General features: G+C 51.8%; 1 protein-coding gene across 1 annotated transcript in view; it reads right to left on the bottom strand.

The window, feature by feature from the left end:
* The window catches only part of DNAH17 (dynein axonemal heavy chain 17), a 96848-nt gene that overhangs the window by 65499 nt on the left and 12985 nt on the right, over positions 1 to 18364 (bottom strand). The window contains exons 12-20 of the mRNA XM_086356430.1: positions 15764 to 16029; positions 14954 to 15149; positions 13880 to 14026; positions 10457 to 10565; positions 10034 to 10137; positions 7550 to 7690; positions 6028 to 6171; positions 3867 to 4049; positions 861 to 1115 (exon numbers count right to left, since the gene is read on the bottom strand). Coding sequence (XP_086212556.1) covers positions 861 to 1115; positions 3867 to 4049; positions 6028 to 6171; positions 7550 to 7690; positions 10034 to 10137; positions 10457 to 10565; positions 13880 to 14026; positions 14954 to 15149; positions 15764 to 16029 — 1545 coding nt within the window. The remainder of the gene's footprint in view (positions 1 to 860; positions 1116 to 3866; positions 4050 to 6027; positions 6172 to 7549; positions 7691 to 10033; positions 10138 to 10456; positions 10566 to 13879; positions 14027 to 14953; positions 15150 to 15763; positions 16030 to 18364) is intronic.

Genomic DNA, 18364 nt, shown 5'->3' on the forward strand with positions numbered 1-18364 from the left:
CCAAGCATCTCCCCTATGGCTAGGCCACCCTCACCAAGCTTCAGGAAAAGACATGAAGGTCTGTAAACTTATTACGTTTTCTTGTGTTCTAATATATATATATATATTTTGGCCACTCCATGAGTTTTGAGGGATCTTAGTTCCCTGACCTGGGAGCAAACCCAGGAAGAGTCGAGTCCTAACTGCTGGACCACCAGGAAATTCCCATCATGCTCTACATTCCTGATGCTTTGGCATTGGTGGCCTTGCTGACCCTGGAGGGACAAGCCCAGCCCTCCTCACAGGCTGGCTCATTCCTAGAGATAGCAGACAATCCTCCCCCGCCGCAGGACAGCGTTGTTTCATGTGCAAACAATGAACCAGAGTCCTCACCCCGATTTTTACCACCCACTCTCACATTTTAGGCCACTGTCCACCTGCTCAGGTATCACCCAGGGGGCCAGGTACCTGACGGCCTGAGACAGCCCATACACCCCTGAGTCACTGAAATGATTCAAACTAGCCCATCCGAAGCCGGCTTGCCCTGCCTTGCTTGCTCCTTCCCACGAGGACTCTAGCGCGAGTTCTCGGTCACGCTTTCCCCTCATTCTCTGTCTCCTGACACTGGTGCCCTGCTGGCGACACCCGTGGCCTGGAGTGCCCCCTCCTCTTGGGAGCCGTGGGTCACAAACCCTCTTTTCATGGTGGCTGTCTGCTGGTCTGTTGGTCTCTCCATACTTGAATAATAATAAAACCTACATTTAAAAAAAACATTCACCCAAGTTTTCAATCAAACCCGGTGCCCCTCCACAGCAGTGGGGGCGGGGAGGGCGTGGTTGATTCCAGGAGCGAGAAAACCGGTGGGCAAGGTCCACACACACCTGCTGCTGGAACTGGGCGAGGGTGGGCGGCGTCTTGGGGAGGGTCTCCTCGGGTCGGCTGTCCAAGTCCTCCCGGCTGATGGCGCGCCCGTAAGTGAGGAAGTTCCTCATGAACTCCTGCGGGTCGTCCGTCCACAGGTAGGAGTAGCGCTCGAAGGAGTCCTGGTACTCCTCGGCCTCCTTCATGGCGCTGATGACCAGGTTGGAAATCTCCTCCCGCATCTCTATGAGGTCCGTCATGTCTTCCAGGTCGGTCTGCAGGCGGGCAGGAGGGGAACAGACAGGTGAGGGCTTCGCCCCGTGGGCTCCCTGACCCGGAGAGCGGTTCAAGTGTTGGCTCAAGTGTTGCTAACCTCCCGAGATGAGAGGAGGGGACACATTCCCAGTGGCGGCGTTCTCCCATGTGAAGGTATGCTGGACGTGACTTTTTGCCTGGCAGACCCCAGGACGACTCACGCATAGCTTCATTCATTTAGTAGTTACTCACCTGCTGTGTACACGCGGTGGGAGGGGGCACTGGGAGTGTGGACAGGGCTCACGGGGATGTGGACAGTCCTGGGCTGGGGTCACAAGTTTATCAGTAAATCAAAAACTGAGTCATCATGACTCTCATCCTTGTATCCAGGTGTAGCGGGGAGGAGCTTGGGGGACACCCCCTGAGAAGTGATCGTCGGTCTGGGAGCTGATGGACGGGAGGTGAAGAGCCAGAGAAACAGCAAAGGGCCTGCGCTGAGAGGAGGCACATATCTGAGGACCTGAGTGGAGACCACATGGACGGCTGCAGCAGGAGCACGGGAGGCCCTGGCTGGACAGGCCTTTTGCATTTCGAGAGACAGAAAACGCAATCCAAGTTGGTCTTAGCGAAACGGTAGCGATTGGCTCCCGTAACTGGAAAATCTCAAGGTGGAGGGTGTGTATGAAACATGTTTTTTGAGGTTTCTATATCTTAACAAGTATTCTTGCCTAGAGAACCCCATGGACAGAGGCGCCCGGGAGGCAGCAGTCCACAGGGCCACACAGACTCGGACACGACTGAAATGACCCCACAGCAGCAGTAAGAGGTTTTGGCATCTTAAAAAATCTTGCTGGGAATCCCCTGGCAGTCCAGTGGTTAAGGGCTCAGCACTCTCACTGTTGCAGGCCCGGGTTCGATCCCTGGTCAGGGAACTAAAAATCCCGCAAGCTGCCTGATGTGGTGCAAAAGAAGAAAAAAAAAAAATCTTGCTGGCTGGGGAGAGACGGCCCCCCTGCAGGGTCAGCCACTTCTAAGAGAGCAAAGGGCTGGGATGGGGGCACGCCTTGTGCAAACCAGACAAATGCCCAATCACCTCCTTTATCTAACCAATCCACATATCCCAAGCCCGTGTTTCCCCTACTCTATTACCCCAGCGCCAGGTACCAGATAACCGGAGATGACCCTGGGGCCTGTCTGGAGCAGTTTCCCTAGCTCTACCAGCCTCTGGCCTGGGCTTCCCTCCATCCTCCTCCTGCCTCCTGACCAAACCTGCTGCTCCCTACTTCGCCCCTGAATGGCCGACTGCGCCTCTCCTTTCTTGGGGAGCTGTGAGCAACATTACGTTTTCTATCAGTGGCACTGACCTCTCTCTGTAGTCACTCAGTTGCCTTGATAAATTAAAACCTTGCAAATGAGACCAGGGCAGGGTGTGCACAGCCTGGGGTGTGGCCGGGTCACCGGGATCGTTACTCTGCCTTGCTCTGTTCTGCTGCATCACGCGAGGACCCCAGGGCGGGTGGAGGAGCCCCAAACGTGCGGCCCTTCAGATTCTAGAGCCACATGTCAGGCTCCGGCTCTCATCAGCCTGTGTTGGTCCCACACGTCTGTGCCTGAGTGGACCTCTGGGGGTGTGGTTCACTCTGTGCTAAGCTCCAGAGCAGCTCGCCATGTGCACTTGGGCCTGGAACACTACCTCTGTGTGTCTCAGGAATCCTCAAATCGTTCTCTCTGCCTGGGAATCTCCTCCCATCCTGCTCAACTCAGAATGCAGCTCAGCTGCTCTGGGGAGCTGTCCTTAACCTGGCCAGGTATTTCCTCCTGTCCTCACATCACTACACATACCTGGTCCCTGACAGCACAGAGCATCTTGCTGGAAATGTTTGTTATTACAAATAATACACACCCGTCATCAAGAAGTTCAAACAAGGCAGAGCATATGAAACAAAAAGCCCCCTTTACTTGCCCTATCCCCCCGCCTCCCTCGCCCCCATCCTGTCTCCCAGAAGTGAGCACTCTTGACAGTTTGGAGTGTGTCCTTAGGAAGACAGGCCTTTGTTTGCTTAAATGAATGAAATCACATTCTAAACATAGTTCCGCAGCTTGATAAACACTTGATAACACACCACGAGCCTCCTTCCATCCCAGGCTCCCTTTTGTGACTCATTTAGATGCCTTTGTCTGGATGGGCCTGAAGCTACTGAAGGACTCCTGTATTTGATGGCCATTTAGGTCTTTTCCAATGTTTGCTTAACTGCCCCACAAACCATGCTTCAACAAGCACACCCCTCTCAGACCTCCCCCTTCAGGGAGGCTGAATTTCCCCCACCTTTGCATCCCCAGGATTTGATCTGTGTTTTAGGTCGTGGGTGGGTATTTAATGCATTCAGAGCAAACGGGTGTGGGAGCCAGTGGAAGGCACATTTGTCAAAGAGCCTGCATGCTCAGAGGATCAGACTGTAAATTACGGGAGGGAGGAAAACGGCAGGAAGTGGGGCAGGAAAGCACACTCGGCATCTCGCTGTGGGTGGGGAGGTGTTGAGGGAATGAAAACCAGGTCAACCAAGGACAGGTCCACTCTGGCGAGAGAAATCGGGCCACCACCCGCAGGGATCCTGGTAGAACGGAAGCCCCTGGGCTCCTCATCACACACGGGACCACCACCATGAAACACACACACGACCAAGCGCTGCCGCATCAGTAAGGCGATTCCGACCCCGGGTAGCAGATGGTGGCAAGGAAAGTGGTGGGGCCGTAACCAAGCCCAGACTGACCTTATAGTGCATCCTGCCCTTGGCCAGTCTGGGGATGAGCTTGGCTGCATTGTAGATGTCGGTGACCAGACTCCCGATCAGCGCCAGGAAGCCTCGGTCCCCACCCACCTCCAGGGATGGATTGAAGACCAGCCCATCGTCCTCCAGCTCCATGCGGACCTCGAACAGCGGCGCGACGCTCTCCTAAAACAGGGTGTTACAGGGTCAAGGCCCTGCCCTTGGCTAACCGTTCTCAATGCCTGATGTTCACCCAGGCACCAGACAAGGTCTAGGGCTGGCTCCTGCTGGCTGGGACTGCTACAGACAGCACACTCCCCACCAAGGGCCCATGAGCTGGGACCGCTACAGACAGCACACTCCCCACCAAGGGCCCATGAGCAAGAACTGTGCAGCCCAATGCAGCACCACCAGGCCAAACGCAGGCTGGGTGTCCAAGCCAGACGGAGCAGCAACGACTGAGTGCTTAGGAGACCCACTACCTGCATTCAAGCCCATATCTGCTACTGACCAGCTGTGTGGTCTCAGGCGAGAACCTCGATATCGTTTCCCCAGATATATGAAATGAGCAGACTTGTTTCATAGAACAGAGGCAATTGTTGTCCCCATCTCTTTGGGTTACCATGGGGATTAGATGGATAGTTAACATACAGAGCGTGTGGGACAGGGGCGGGGGGCATCCCAGCCAGGCAGGATGGCCTCTGCTGAACTCCAGAAAGGACAAGCCTCACGTTCCACAGAGGTCCTGCTTACAAAGTGGGCACATGGTAACCCTGTCTGTTCCTGGGTCCTCCTTGTGAGGTTGCAGATCCTAGGTGTGGTCTTGGGTGACAGAGGACAGGATGGAGCCCACCCAATGCACCAATAAATCTCAAGAGTGCAGGCCGAGGCCCACAGGTGCTTGGGACCTGCTCCATGGCCACTAACCTTCCTCCGAACGTAGTCCACACTGGCCCTGTGGTGGCCAGCTCAAGAGCCCCCTGGCTGTATGACTGGGGGAGACTCTGCACTAGTGTCTGAGTGAGCTAAGTGGGAGAGGTCAGCTGTGATGAACTCAGTTGAGCAGACTTTGCTTGAGACTCTGTCTTGGGGGGGCCACTCCTACTGGTTGGCCACTTGCAAATACAGAGCCTCCCTGGGACTTTTTAGGAAGGACAGTGTGTTATCAGGGCCTCATCAACCATTTGACCATGACTGCTCTCTTTGTAGGGATAAATACTACACATTAGCTACCTTCGTTGCTGATATTGCATTGCTATATCTTGCTTGCTGAGTCTTTCTTGTTGTTTAGTCACTAAGTCATGTCTGACTCATTTGTGACCCCATGGACTGTAGCCCTCCAGGCTCCTCTCTGTCCATGGGATTTCCCAGGCAAGGATACTGGAGTGGGTTGCCATTTCTTTCTCCAAGGGATCTTCTCCACCCAGGGATTGGACCCACATCTCTTGCATTGGCAGACAGATTCTTTACCACTGAGTCACCAGGGAAGCCCTTGGTGAGCCCTACAGCTAGTAATGCCTTCTACTTTCACCAACAGACTCTGGGGTCTGTTGATAATCTGGTGACAACTGCCCTCTGCACCTGTGTCGGGGTGTCTCACTGTGGTGCCCACCACCCTCTCCTGAGAGTGAGCTGAGTGGGCTTGGTCTCTGATCTTGCCCTCCTGGGCAGTGTCCAAAGTCACTTGGGAGCCCCTGTAGTGAAAAAGACACAGGCAGGGCACAGCTCAGGGAGAACAGGCCAGGATGCAATTAACCAGCAAACCCACTCTGCTGACCTGGTTTAAGCTTCTGCTTGATTCGGCAGAGGGTGGAGAGGGTTGGATGACGCTGCCAACAGGAGGGCACATCCCACCCCCAGGCTACAGGAGGAGTGGCCAGCGGTGCCTGCTTTTCCTCAACCGACAGCAACACAGGTCAGCTCGGCTCTGTGGTGGTGTGCTTAGCCCATTTATGCTGCAGCACATTCAGGGTGACCAGATGTCCCGGGGTGCAGGACTTTCAGATTTGAAATCAGGATAAGTTTGTCACCCTGGGCAGATTTTAATAAGTCTGTTCTTTCATCAGGAAACCACAGATTATAGATTCCAGTGTAAACCTTATCTCATATTTATAATACATATGTATGTGTACGCATATACATAAATCTCACGCCTGTCACTTACATCTGCAACCATGTTGTCCATCAGGTAATTTAGAGACTTGCGAATGAATTGGTCAAATTCATCTAAGACCATGCTGTCAATGTAGTTGACGTAATCCTTCCAGGACTGGCTTGTCGTATCTGCTCTGAAGAGTTCTGCATTTTCCTGCAAACAGAACCACACGGCTGCTTGCTGTTTCACTGGGTCTACCTGTTTCCTCTTTAGTCAATTTATCCAATGACTTTCTGGACTACCCTTGTCCTCGTTTACACGCTCCACACCCAGAGGTCTGATTTTGGCTTCCTGAATGTGCCAGGCTCTTCCTAGGTCAGTGCCTTTGTCTAGGCTGCTCCTTCCCATTCATGCCAGGTATGACCTGCTTCTCCTTGACCCTCCTTGATCACCACCCCCATTCATCTCAGGTTTGGCTCCTGGCCCTGCCCCCCACCTGCGTTCCCTCTAGTGACCCATTATTTGTGCCTGTGATGACACAGATGACAATGCTGAATTATTGTCTTTAGTCTGTACCTCCCCTTGATGCCAAGCATTACGAGGACAGGAATTGACTGTCCTTCACACCATTATACCTCTGGCACTAAGCCAGGTGTCTGGAGCAGAGCAGGAGCTGGTGGATGGATGGATGAGTGGGTGGGTGGGTGGATGAGTACGTGAATGGTTGGATGGATGAATGGATGGGTTGATGGTTGAATGAGCGATGGATGGTTGAATGACATATGGATGGGTGGATAGATGGTTGAATGGTTGGGTAGGTGGGTAGATGAATCTATAAGACACTGAGAGTTACGAGGAAACACGAAGTTGAACACGACCCAGCCTGTACCCTCAGGCAGTTACATTCTAATAGGGAAGACACGACACAGGCTTAAATAGCTTCAGTGTAAGATAGAAAACAATGCTTCATAGGACTATTATGGGAGTCGAGGACTCTAGCAAACTTATGTGATGACAAAGCCTCTTCCTGGCCCTGAGCCAGATTTCTCTCTCCCGTATTGTTTCCAATACATCTGGGAGTGTTAACAGGTTAATCAGTTAACTCTTTCAAGTAACCTTTTTGCTGTTTAACAAGTTAATTTACTGGAACCTTCTGGTACCAGGGCAAAGGAAGAAGAGCTGGAAACAAAGTATTTCTTGGCCTAGTCAAGTCACTCCACTTAGTAAGGACCTTCTGAGCAATGATTTGAGCATAAGAACAGCTCAGCAGACCCTCCTCCTTCAAGGTGGCCTGCTGGTCTCAGATTCAGCTATCCCCAGGGACCCTGTAGAAATATGTCACTTGTCCACACCGATTGATGTAGGGGGAGGAGGCTCTGACATCCTTAGAGGAGGACAGACATGTGGCCAGAGGATCGGGCTTCCAGGTGAGCAATCAGCAGAGTCTGCTGTTATAAAATCAGACTCCTGGATTAAAGGTTGCAGACATCCAACGTTTTATGAAACCTCCAGCCCCTCCCCAGCCTGCTCCTTCCTCCCTGGCTACTGAAAGCACGTGGACTCTCTAAGGCCTTCCCAGGCATCTCCTCACCGCGACCATGGCCTGGATCTTCAGGCCAGCATCCTTGACCGCAGTGTAGCGCTTGTTGAGGTTGGCCACCCTCCCATCCAAGTCTAACAGGGCCTCTTTCTTGTTGTCCTTCCTTTCAAACATCGGGTTGGCTGACCAGTCCTGGAGGGAAAACATGAGCAGGAGAAAAGCGCCTGGAGAAAAAGCTTCCAGTCTCACTCCTTCCCAATACACCTTTAGGAGTAAGTGTTCCCCGCCGAGGTGGGCCTCACAGAGGCTGAGGGACCGCCAAGCACTGTTAGACAGTCTTCAATGATGTGACTCAAAACTAACAGGGGCCTTGCGGGACCACAGAGAGACCCCTGGGCATTTCGCCCCATCAGGCCTGGAAGGAGCCTGCCTAGGGAAAGCAGTATCTGACCCTCTCATCAGGAACCAGAGGAGCTGGAGGTGAGGGGACATGGTGACTGGATCCAGAGACGTGTGTGAAGATGCTCAGTGTCCAGGACAAAAGGGACACAAGGGAGAGAATAGTGACTGGAGGAAGTGCCTGGGGACTGGGGAAATGCTGCTGTTTTCAGACTGAAAGCTTCTTGTGAATCCAGGGAATATTAACAAAAGGAGACACACGTCTGGACACACGCTGGTGATGTGTCTGAGCCCTGATTACGACCAAGGACTATCTGCCTCTGGTCGGAGAGAACAGGGACAGCAAAGGGAAGTCGTACCACAGTCAAGTTTTTTCAACATCGTGGCTACAAGAAGGGGTGGCTGCAGCCTGAACTGTGTCTCCCGCCAGATTTATATGTTGAAGTCCTAATCTCTAACACTCAGGATGTTACTGCATTTGAGAGAGGGCCTTTAAACAGGTGATTCAGGTGAGGTCATTAAGACGGGTTTTAATCCAATACCACTGGTGTCCTTATAAGAGGAAATTAGAACACAGAGAAACTGTGGTGTTGAAGACTCTTGAGAGTCCCTTGGACTGCAAGGAGAACCAACCAGTCAATCCTCAAGGAAATCAGTCCTGAATATTCATTGGAAGGGCTGATGCTGAAGCTGCAATACATTGGCCACCTGATGCAAAGAGCTGACTCATTGGAAAAGACCCTGATGCTGGGAAAGATTGAGGGCAGGAGGAGAAGGGGACGACAGAGGATGAGATGGTTGGATGGCATCAACCAACTCAATGGACATGAGTTTGAGCAAGCTCCAGGAGTTGGTGATGGACAGGGAAGCCTGGCGTGCTGCAGTCCGAGGGGTTACAAAGAATCAGACACAATTGAGCAACTGAACTGAAGAGGACACAGGGAGAAGCAGCCATCTACATGCCCAGGAGATAGGCCTCAGGAGGAACCGAACCTGCTAGCACCTTGACCTTGAACTTCGCACCTTCAGGACTGTGGGACAATACATTTCTGCTGTGTAAGCTGCCCAGTCTCTGGTCCTTTGCTATGGTGGCCAGAGCAGATGAATGTAGAGATCTTTCTAGACTACTGAAGGAAAAGAACCACATCAAAAAATCCTTTCTTTGGACAAGCTAGGTGAGATCCAAAGAAAGAGCTTAAGACAAGCAAGGACTCAGAAAGCAGGTCATCAACACATCCTTTCTGAGGCAATGACTTGAGGAAATGGTCTGATCAAATGAAAATTGAATCAGAAAAAAGTAGGGTGGGCAGTGGCTTTTGCCTACAATTTATTGAGTTACATCTAAGTGGATGGTGATGAAATGACTGTGAACTATAATGCAGGAAAGAGTTTCATACCGAGATAAGCCAAAGGTATCTCAACACAGATGAGATGCTTTCTAATGAACAGATTATGATGGCCCGTGGCAGGTGTCTGCAGATTTGGGCCTTGATGACAGACCATGTTGGGGAGGGGGTGCCAGGGAAGGCTGTCCCCCAGTTTTCTGGATCGGGCTTGAGAGAAAGGACCCATGGTGGTCTTCATTGAATGATGAACGTGTTCCCAGCAGGGCTGAGTCTTAGCACCTCTTCCCTGACTGCACCCTCATTCCTGGTATCCGCCTGGCAGAGGGCGCGGCCCCCATGTTCACTGAGCTCAACAGAACCAAATGGAATGGAACTCTGCAGAACGACCTGGGGCTTTTCTGCCCTGGAGCCACCCTGATGTCACCGTTCTGTGGCCCTGAGCCTCACCCAGCAGGTCCCTGCTGCCCTGGGCACTTTACGTGAGCATCTCCGAGGGGCCCATTTCCTCAGGACTCTGTCCCAGGTCCCTATTTAAGCCCCACTCTGGGGCTTCCCAGGGGCACTAGTGGTAAAGAACCCGCCTGCCAATGCAGGAGGCGTGAGACTCAGGTTTGACCCCGGGGTGGGGAAGATCCTTTGGAGGAGGGCACAACCATGCACTCCAGTATTCCTGCCTGGAGAATCCCACGCACAGAGGAGCCTGGTGGGCTATGGTCCACAGGGTCGCAGAGTCGGACACAGCTGAAGCGACTTAGCACGCACACGCACGCTATGCTTTGCGGTTACTCACCTTCATGGCCTGGGAAATCCCCTCGACGTTTTGCTTTGCTTTTTGTATTCTGTTCTGCAAGTTGTGTAGAATTTCTCGCATCTCTTGAATATATTCAAACACACCTGAGAGAGAAGCATAAAGGGATCTTACAAAAGGAAAGATTTAGCAAAGGCTGACTTGACAATCATTACTGTAACACAGCTCTGGGCAAGTCCCCCTGCCTCTCTGGAGCCTGAAGCAGAGAAAATGGTGGAGAACTTCCAGAAGGGCAGCACTGAGGGGTGACACACACCGTTTGTCCCTTTGGAATCAGGACCTCCCCATCCCCAAGTGGGCGGATCACTGATTCCACAAGAACTCCAGATGCCCGACGGGTTGGACCCCACCTCCGTCCCTCTCACCCAAGTTTAACTCAAAGGGAAGCAAATATTGCCTTCACACCTTCACCATTCCAGAACAGTGTCGTCTCAGCATTCAATAATTTGACATCAATTGCTTCCAATTCTGACTTTATCAGTGGAAATTCTACGTCCTTTACGGTGGTCTTTATCTGCAAAACAAGGGCTACAGTTTCAGGGCATTTGTTCCAAATGCATGCAGACTTAAAATTGTCTCCTGGTAATGGTGCTTATTACTCAATACCAACCAAACCAGCTACCATTAGTGTGATTTAACTGGGAATTATGTGCACAAAGTTCAGGAGATTCCAACTTTTAAAATTATTTTTTTTTATCATCAAGGATTTATGTATATGCTTAACTCTGAATCACTTATGTTATGGGATGGAAAGAGGAGGAAATTCATTAATGCAAAAACAACGTGTATATAATCCAAAACTTAAAAAATCTGGCTTGTGCTCAGTTGCTTCAGTCATGTCCAACTCTTTATGACTCTGTGGACTGTAGCCCGCCACGCTCCTCTGTCCATGGGATTCTCCAGGCAAGAATACTGGAGTGGGTTGCCACGCCCTCCTCCAGGGGATCTTCCCAACCCAGGGATAGAACCCGAGTCTCCTGCATTGTAGGCGGATTCTCTGCCACTCAATCACCGGGGAAGCTTAGAATCATAAAAAAGGAAATCAGAGGAATCAGTATGCCCTGTTTAGTACTTTTCGACAGCTATGTTATAAATCCACACCTTTAGGGCATTTTTCCCAGACATCCCCCTCACCCCATCCCCAGCAGATTCTTTAAAGCTTTACCATCACCCTCCCCACTCTCGCCTAGCTCTGACATTAACGCCTGGGGTCTCTCTCGACAACAGAAACTGTGTTAAGAATAAGAAGTGCGACGTTTCTGGGGCATTTCTCAGAACATCGCCTGGGCCGTGATCATCGCCTGGGCCGTGATCTAAAGCTTGAAATGTGATTATACGGAGGAGGTCCAGGATCTGTGGAGAAGCTGTTCCACTAGTTAAAGCATCAGGGTGAACTGCAAGGGAGGGTCCACACAGGCTCGATCTGAGTCTGCCCCGAGCTAAGAAATTCATGTAACGCTTGAAAGCGTCAGTTCACAGAATAGAAAAACAGATGGAGGGTGTACACAGTTTTTTTAAATATAAATTATTCTTTTAAATAATAAGCACCATTTGTGTGCTTCAGAATATTGTCCTATCTGGTAACATTTTGATTTACACGTAAGGTTGATTTACACGTAAGGTTCTCAAGGATAGGTCTATATAAAGTGAGGGATGTACATAGAAGTTAAATTGCATGTTAGATGCTATTTGCCTTTCACAATAACCCTTGACATATACTTAGTACTTTAAATGGAGCCCCCTCCCCACCTTTGTCCTCCTTTTAAAACAATTAATCCCTAGAAAAGGTACAGTATGGGCAGAGAAATAAAGCTTAATGGCTATTACCAGTGGAGAGCAGACAGAAGTAAAAGAGAGCACGGACAGGATTATAAAGTGAGTCAATGTGAAATCTTGATTCCATTTATCAACCTTTGGATGTTAAACAGTTATACCAATAGCCCAGACAAGAGCTAAATATTATTACCCTTTTGTGATTGCCCAGAGTAAACAAAGCTCGCAGTGATGGGATGCACTCAGTATGCCCTGTTTAGTACTTTTTGACAGCTATGTTATAAATCCACACCTTTAGGGCATTTTTCCCAGACATGCCCCTCACCCCATCCCCAGCAGATTCTTTAAAGATTCCCCACCACCCTCCCCACTCTCGCCTAGCTCAGACATTAGTGCCTGGGGTCTCTCTCGACGACAGAAACTGTGTTAAGAAGAAGAAGTGCATTTAAAGGCAGTTATCCCCAGCCTTTTCAGCACCAGGGACTGGTTTTGTGGAAGATGATTTGTCCACCGGTGGGGATACGGGAAGTGGTTTTGGGATGAGTCAAGCACTTCACATTTACTGTGCGCTTTATTTCTACTATTATTACATCAACTCCACCTCAGATCGTCAGGCATTAGATCCTGGAGGTTGGGGACCCCTGATCTACGGGACCCCAGGAGCATCACTAGAGAGGGGAGCCAGTATCAATAATAAGGATCATTGTAGACACTTAGCTCCAGGTCCTAACATTGCCTAACATTTGTCCATTCTTGTCTAACATTTTTATTTGAACAATGTCATTCACTGCTGAAGCTAACATGCTTCCCCAGCATGTGCTTGGTTGGGGTTTGTTTGGAAATACAGAAGTGGAAGATAGTTTTCTGTTTTATTCTAATTAGTATTTGTTGGATTTTTTTGTTTGTTTCTGATTGCATCATTGTAAAAAAAAACCCAAAGACTCTTGCACTGAAAGTAACCCATGAACATTTTTCCATGTGACTGCATCTCTAAGGCTTCTGTTTTTCCTAAATGTCATGGCTGGGGGCGCATTCTGGGGAATGGATGAATATGGCCTTCTTTGAGCCTGAAGAAAGTTGATTCTGGAGGGAGCTAATTCAAGGACATGCACTTAAGGCAGGCCCTGGGATTTCATGGTTCACAGGCCACTCTCAGGGCCTCTCTGGTCATCTGCTCCCTTCCTTCTGCAGCCCGAGTTTCTGCTCGCTCTTGTTTCTCTGCTGCCCCAAGACTCCAGTGGTAAATGAGGCTGGGACCCAATCCTAAATTCCCAGGGTTCAGGCTTCCCGGCTGATCCAGTGGTTAAGAATCTGCCTGCCAACGCCGAGGACACAGGTTTGATCCCGGTCAGGGAAGATCCCACATGCCGTGGGGCAACTGAGCCTGTGAGCCGCAACTGGGGAGCCCACATGCCGCACCTACTGAAGCCCACGGACCTAGCGCCCATGCTCTGCAACAACAGAAGCCACCGCAACGAGCAGCCTGAACACCACAGCTAGAGGAGGCGCGTGTACAACAACAAAGACCCCGCACAGCCAGAAGTAAATAAATATTAAAAAAAACAAATTCCAGGGTTCAAGGAGAGAGAAACTTGCTGGCCCCTTTTGGATGAGGCATCATGGTAGACTGAATAATGGCCCCCAAAGGTGGCCACTTCCTAATTCCCAAGACCTGGGATACTATGTCACGTCGCCTTTGGCAAACAAGAGGGTTTGCAGCGTGATTCAGTTAAGGACCTTGACGTCAGGTGGGCCCAACTGGATGGCAAGGTCCTTATAAGACGAAGCCGATAAAAACAAATGAGAAGGGAGTGTGACGACAGAAGTGGAGGTGCGGTGATCCGCGGGTGGTGTGACGTGGCCTCCAGCCCAGGAATGCAGGCGACTCTAGGAGGTGGAAAAGGCAGGGACAGGGATTCACCCAGAGGAAGGCTCCAGTCACTTTCACGGAAACATACTCCATTCTACTCCACATGGGGCTCGTACACCTTTGTCCTAAACGAAACCCCCCCCCCAGAATGCGGCGAACAAAAACCCAATGTGGCACCAGCTCACCTCGTTGTACCAGCCGACGATGAGCTCCAAGTTGCCCACGAACTTCCGGAAGGTTTCGTACTGGGAGAACAGGTTCTCGGCGCTCGTGGGGATGTCCTTCTGGTGCTGGAAGTTCAGGTACTTGACCTCTCTCAGCACTGCCACCAACTGAGGCAAGTGAAGAGGACAGAAGCGGTCAGGTCTCATGGCACAGGGCTTGGCAGCACACGTGCAGGTCTGTCCCTGGGAGGCTTCTGCAGGGGACAGGCTCTGCTGGCAGGATCAGGATGCTGCCTTCCTCAGCTCAGTCCATGACCCCCTCACCTGCCCCCACCTTTCTTTGAGGTACCGATCGCCACCTCCTCATGTGTGACCTGTTACGCTAGTTTACTCCTCCATCCGCTCTTCTCCTGACCCTTCCTCCACTGCCTGCCCCCTCAACCCCTGCCCTTCTCGCTCTGTAGGAGGCAAGCTTCAGAAGGACAGAGATCTTTGTTGGTTCGCTAATTTATCCCCAGCACTTACACAAAGTAAGTGCTTAGTAAATGTTTGTTGAATGAAAGAATGCATGTTAGTGGAAGAGACGGTTTCAGAGGGAAAGTCACATGTGGGGCCCCTGCCTTGCTGAAATCACTGCTGACTTCACGAGCAAGGCTGACACACTTGTGTGGGGCCATGCTTGTGGAGGTCCAGACTGCTCCCACTTCTGCCCTAGCACATGGCTAACCATCCGATTTTAGCCCCAGATGGTGAGGATTCCCTCCAGCATCCCCAGCTTGACCAGGGGGCTTATTTATTCAAATCCTGCAAATACCTTTTTTTTTTTTTTAATTCTCAACCTGATGATTCCTCTTGGGACCCTATGAAACGTGGCCCAGCTTTAAAATAGTACACTCATTCAAGCTATATTCAAGGATGCTATGATTGTCTCATATCTCAAACATACCCCAGGCACACTTCAAGCAACACTTCGATAATAAAGCTTTGGGGTAAATGTGACATAAACGTCAACCCCACAGATTTGTGCTGTCGGGAGGAGGGGGTGAGCCTCAGAGCCGCCTGAGCTTGCCCCGTGAGGAAGCAGACGGCACCCACCGCTTTGCTGAAGTTGACGCGGATGAGGTTGGTGACAGGGTCCCGCTGGATCAGGGGCTGCCCCAGGTTGAAGTGGCAGTCCTTGTCCACCCCCGACACCCACTGCTGGTAGATCCTCTCGCGGTAGCTTCTCAGCAGCTCCATCATCTCATCGTATTTCTGGTAGACTAGCTTGGCTTCCACGCTGGACATAACCCTGGAATCAGAGTTAGGGGGAGGGTCAGATACTGTCTCCCACGGGGCCTCACTGGCACCCCAACCGAGGCTTTCAGACCCCGGGGTGTTGCAGCAGCCAGCCAGCTCTCTCGTTTCTTCCAGGTTGAGACCCTGAACGTACAAATGGATGATGCCCTATGTAGGTAGCATCTAATCCAGAAGGTCACATGCTAACCCTTGTAATATTGGCCCCGAATGGCCATGACTTGATTCATAACCTCCAGCTTCCCTAATTCCTCTCTTCTCTTCCAACTTAGGACTAACCAGAGAGCCAGATACGCCTTCCAACCACACTCACAGGACACCCTCCTCCTGTCCACCAGCCGACAGCCTCCCTCGTCCTGCTGTGAGCTCTCCCGGTCCTCCGCCTGCCTTCTGGCCTCTGCCAAACATGAGTGATGGTGGCCAACTCCCTGCTCTGGCCAGCTACTCAGAGTAGGGGGCATGCGCTGTGGGGTCTCTCCTGGGACCGTGCCCTGGGAAGGAAAGGCTTGGCGATGGGAGGCGTGGGCCTGCCTCAGAGTGGGGACAGAGCACCTGACCCCACTCCCCGTGGCCATGGAGGAGCGCTGCCGGCCCAGGGCCATCACTCACGGGTGGTCGATGTGCTTGAGGTCCCGCATGGGCGCCTCCAGCCTCTCCTGCAGCTCCAGGCTCCACTTGAGCTGCCCGGCCACGGGGGGCATGTTTTTGTGGATCGGGGGGATGTTGCCATCTGCTGAGGCTGCGATCTGGGCGTCATACAGGATCTTGGTGTTGTCCAGCTCAGTGTCAAACAGCTCCAGCATGACCGAGTACCTGGGCACCATCTCAGCGAGAATCAGAGGCCGTTCCAAGAGGCCCCCACACATGTGCAGAAGCTGGAGAGAAACAAGAGAACCTCCTTTGCTGGGGGCGGGGCCCTGCTGGGGGGACCCGTCCCCTCCCCCATGCCTGGCATCACCCACGGCTTGGACACTCTGTGCGGTCAGCCTTCAGAAGTGGGAAGACATGTGCCTTCAACACCAGGAAGTTTCCTCTGTGTAGCAACTGGCTAATCAGCTGCTTCTATGATTTCTATCTTGATGTATGCTGGGTCCCCACATACTCAGCTGATAAACCAACAGTACAAACTAGGTTCAAGGTCTAGAAAAAGATTTGTTTCAGGACCGGGAGAAATCAGGGTTTGGGCAAAGAAGATTTAAACAGTTAGGCAATACCATTTAAAAAAATTGGGGGAGAAAAGCAGCTCTCTATATAACCAGGGCTTGTGCTACAACGGGATTGAGAAATATCTTCATGACCAGAATTATTGGGAAGACCACTGATCCTCAAGGACCCACCCAGGCAAGAGAAACCACTCGGGAAGCTTGTTTTGCTCTGAAAAGTGCTCTGGAGGAAAAGAGGTGAGGGGGAGGCTTGTCTTACACTACGTGGGGTCCCCAAACCACTAAACTCGCCAAATGCTGGTATGGGGAGGAGCCCATAGGAGCGTCCCGGGGCTGCCATCGCAGAGCACTGTCAACTGGGAAGCTTCAACAGAGGACTTAATTCTCTCACAGCCTGGAGGCAACAAGTCTTAATCAAGGTGGACAGAGCTGTGCTCCCTCTGAAGGCTCCAGGGGAGAGTCCCTGGGTGGCCAGCAATCCTCGGCTTGTAGACCCTCTGCCTCCTTTGTCATGGAGCCATCTTCCCTGTGCATGTCTGGCCCTGTGGCTCTCCTCCTCTTCTGACACAGACCCCAGGCTCACTGGATTAAGGCACAGGAGGCCAGCAGGAGGCCCTCAATGAACATCTCAATTACATCTGCGGAGACCCTATTTTCAGTAATTCACAGGTCCTAGGGGTCTGCACCTCAACACCTCTCTAGTGGACTCAGTTCAATCCACCAACCAAGGGCCCCATGCTCAGCCCTGGGTTGAGCAGGTGGAGGTGGCAGTGGGGATGGGGTTCAGATACTGTGCGGGTGCCCAGGGCAGGAAGTGCTGACTTCCAGGGAGCGCTCAGCCCTGGGGCTTTGCGGAGATTACAGGGAAAGCTTGGCACATTCACAGGCCGTGACACCAGAGGTTCAAGCACGGGCTTCCAGAGTCCTCAAGGAGCTGGGACAGCTCAGGTGCCCATGGCCTATCAGCCCAAGCACCTCGACCTGATTACTCCAGCAGGGGTTGTCACCTCGCTCTGAGGGCAGTAACCATGCCTGAGCACCCTGCACGAAGCGAACTCATCGCACTGAGGGTCTGCAACTGCTACACACTCGCACTCGCTAAACAAACGAAAAGCTCATAGAAGAGAATAAGGGAGGATCATCTGGGTGTTTTGGTTGTGGTCTTGGGTGGCATCAGAGGGTGGCTCAAGTTGGGACATAGAGGCGAGTTTCTTAAAAAATCCTCTCGCAGTGGTGGGAGGCTTGGAGGCAGCAGGGGCCAGGGCTGTGCCTGAGCACTGGGGAAGGGGCCCTTACTGCAGCCTGCAGAGAGTAGCCATGTGGGCTGGACAGTGTGACACGTGCCGGATGTTCAGGAAGCTCCCAGCCAGCCAGGGGTCACCAGGGGAGAAGTCCCCGTGCCTGCCTGAGCCCCTGAACCCTGAAGGCCTGGACCCAAGTCTCAGATTTGCCCTAGTTTTCGGTATGAAAACTAAGACCACTACTGTGTCTATAAGTGGCCTTTTGGGCAAAGGGTGGAATAGTGGCTGCTGAGAAAGCAGGAGAGATTTTTAGGTCCCTGAAAGTCAACGAGAGCAGCAACTGACTCCCGGGAAGATGCTGTGACCCCAAGTTGCTAACCACGACTCCCTGCAGTGGCCGGGGGGAGGGGCTCCCCACACGAGGTCACCAGTGTCGTGTCTGAAAACTGACACAGAGCAGTTGGGAAAAGCACATTCTATTGCTTGACAACCCTCTTGACTTTTTTCCTCTCTCTTCCCTTCATTTCACGCTCACATGTTTTCTGGCCCCTGGCTTCTGGGAAGGAGGTTAACTTCATTCTCTGCCAGGAGGAGGTTGTGTGGAAAATTGCTCTAGAACCTTCCCAGCTGCGTGTGAATTACTGACAGCAAGAAATAGTATCCCGGCAGCTTGGGAACACGCAGGGGGTCAAGCGGACAGGCGGGAGGGCACCCCAAGGGCCTGTCCTAATTAGAGCGGAGGGTTGTCAAATGGGAAGAAAATGCTCTTCAGTATGGGAAGGAAGATGAGCAGATGGAGACAGAAC

The sequence above is a fragment of the Bos grunniens genome, chromosome 19 (assembly GCF_055505025.1).
Source record: "Bos grunniens cultivar Pamir isolate PY7600 chromosome 19, Bosgru_T2T1.0, whole genome shotgun sequence".
Classification (NCBI taxonomy): Eukaryota; Metazoa; Chordata; class Mammalia; order Artiodactyla; family Bovidae; genus Bos; species Bos grunniens.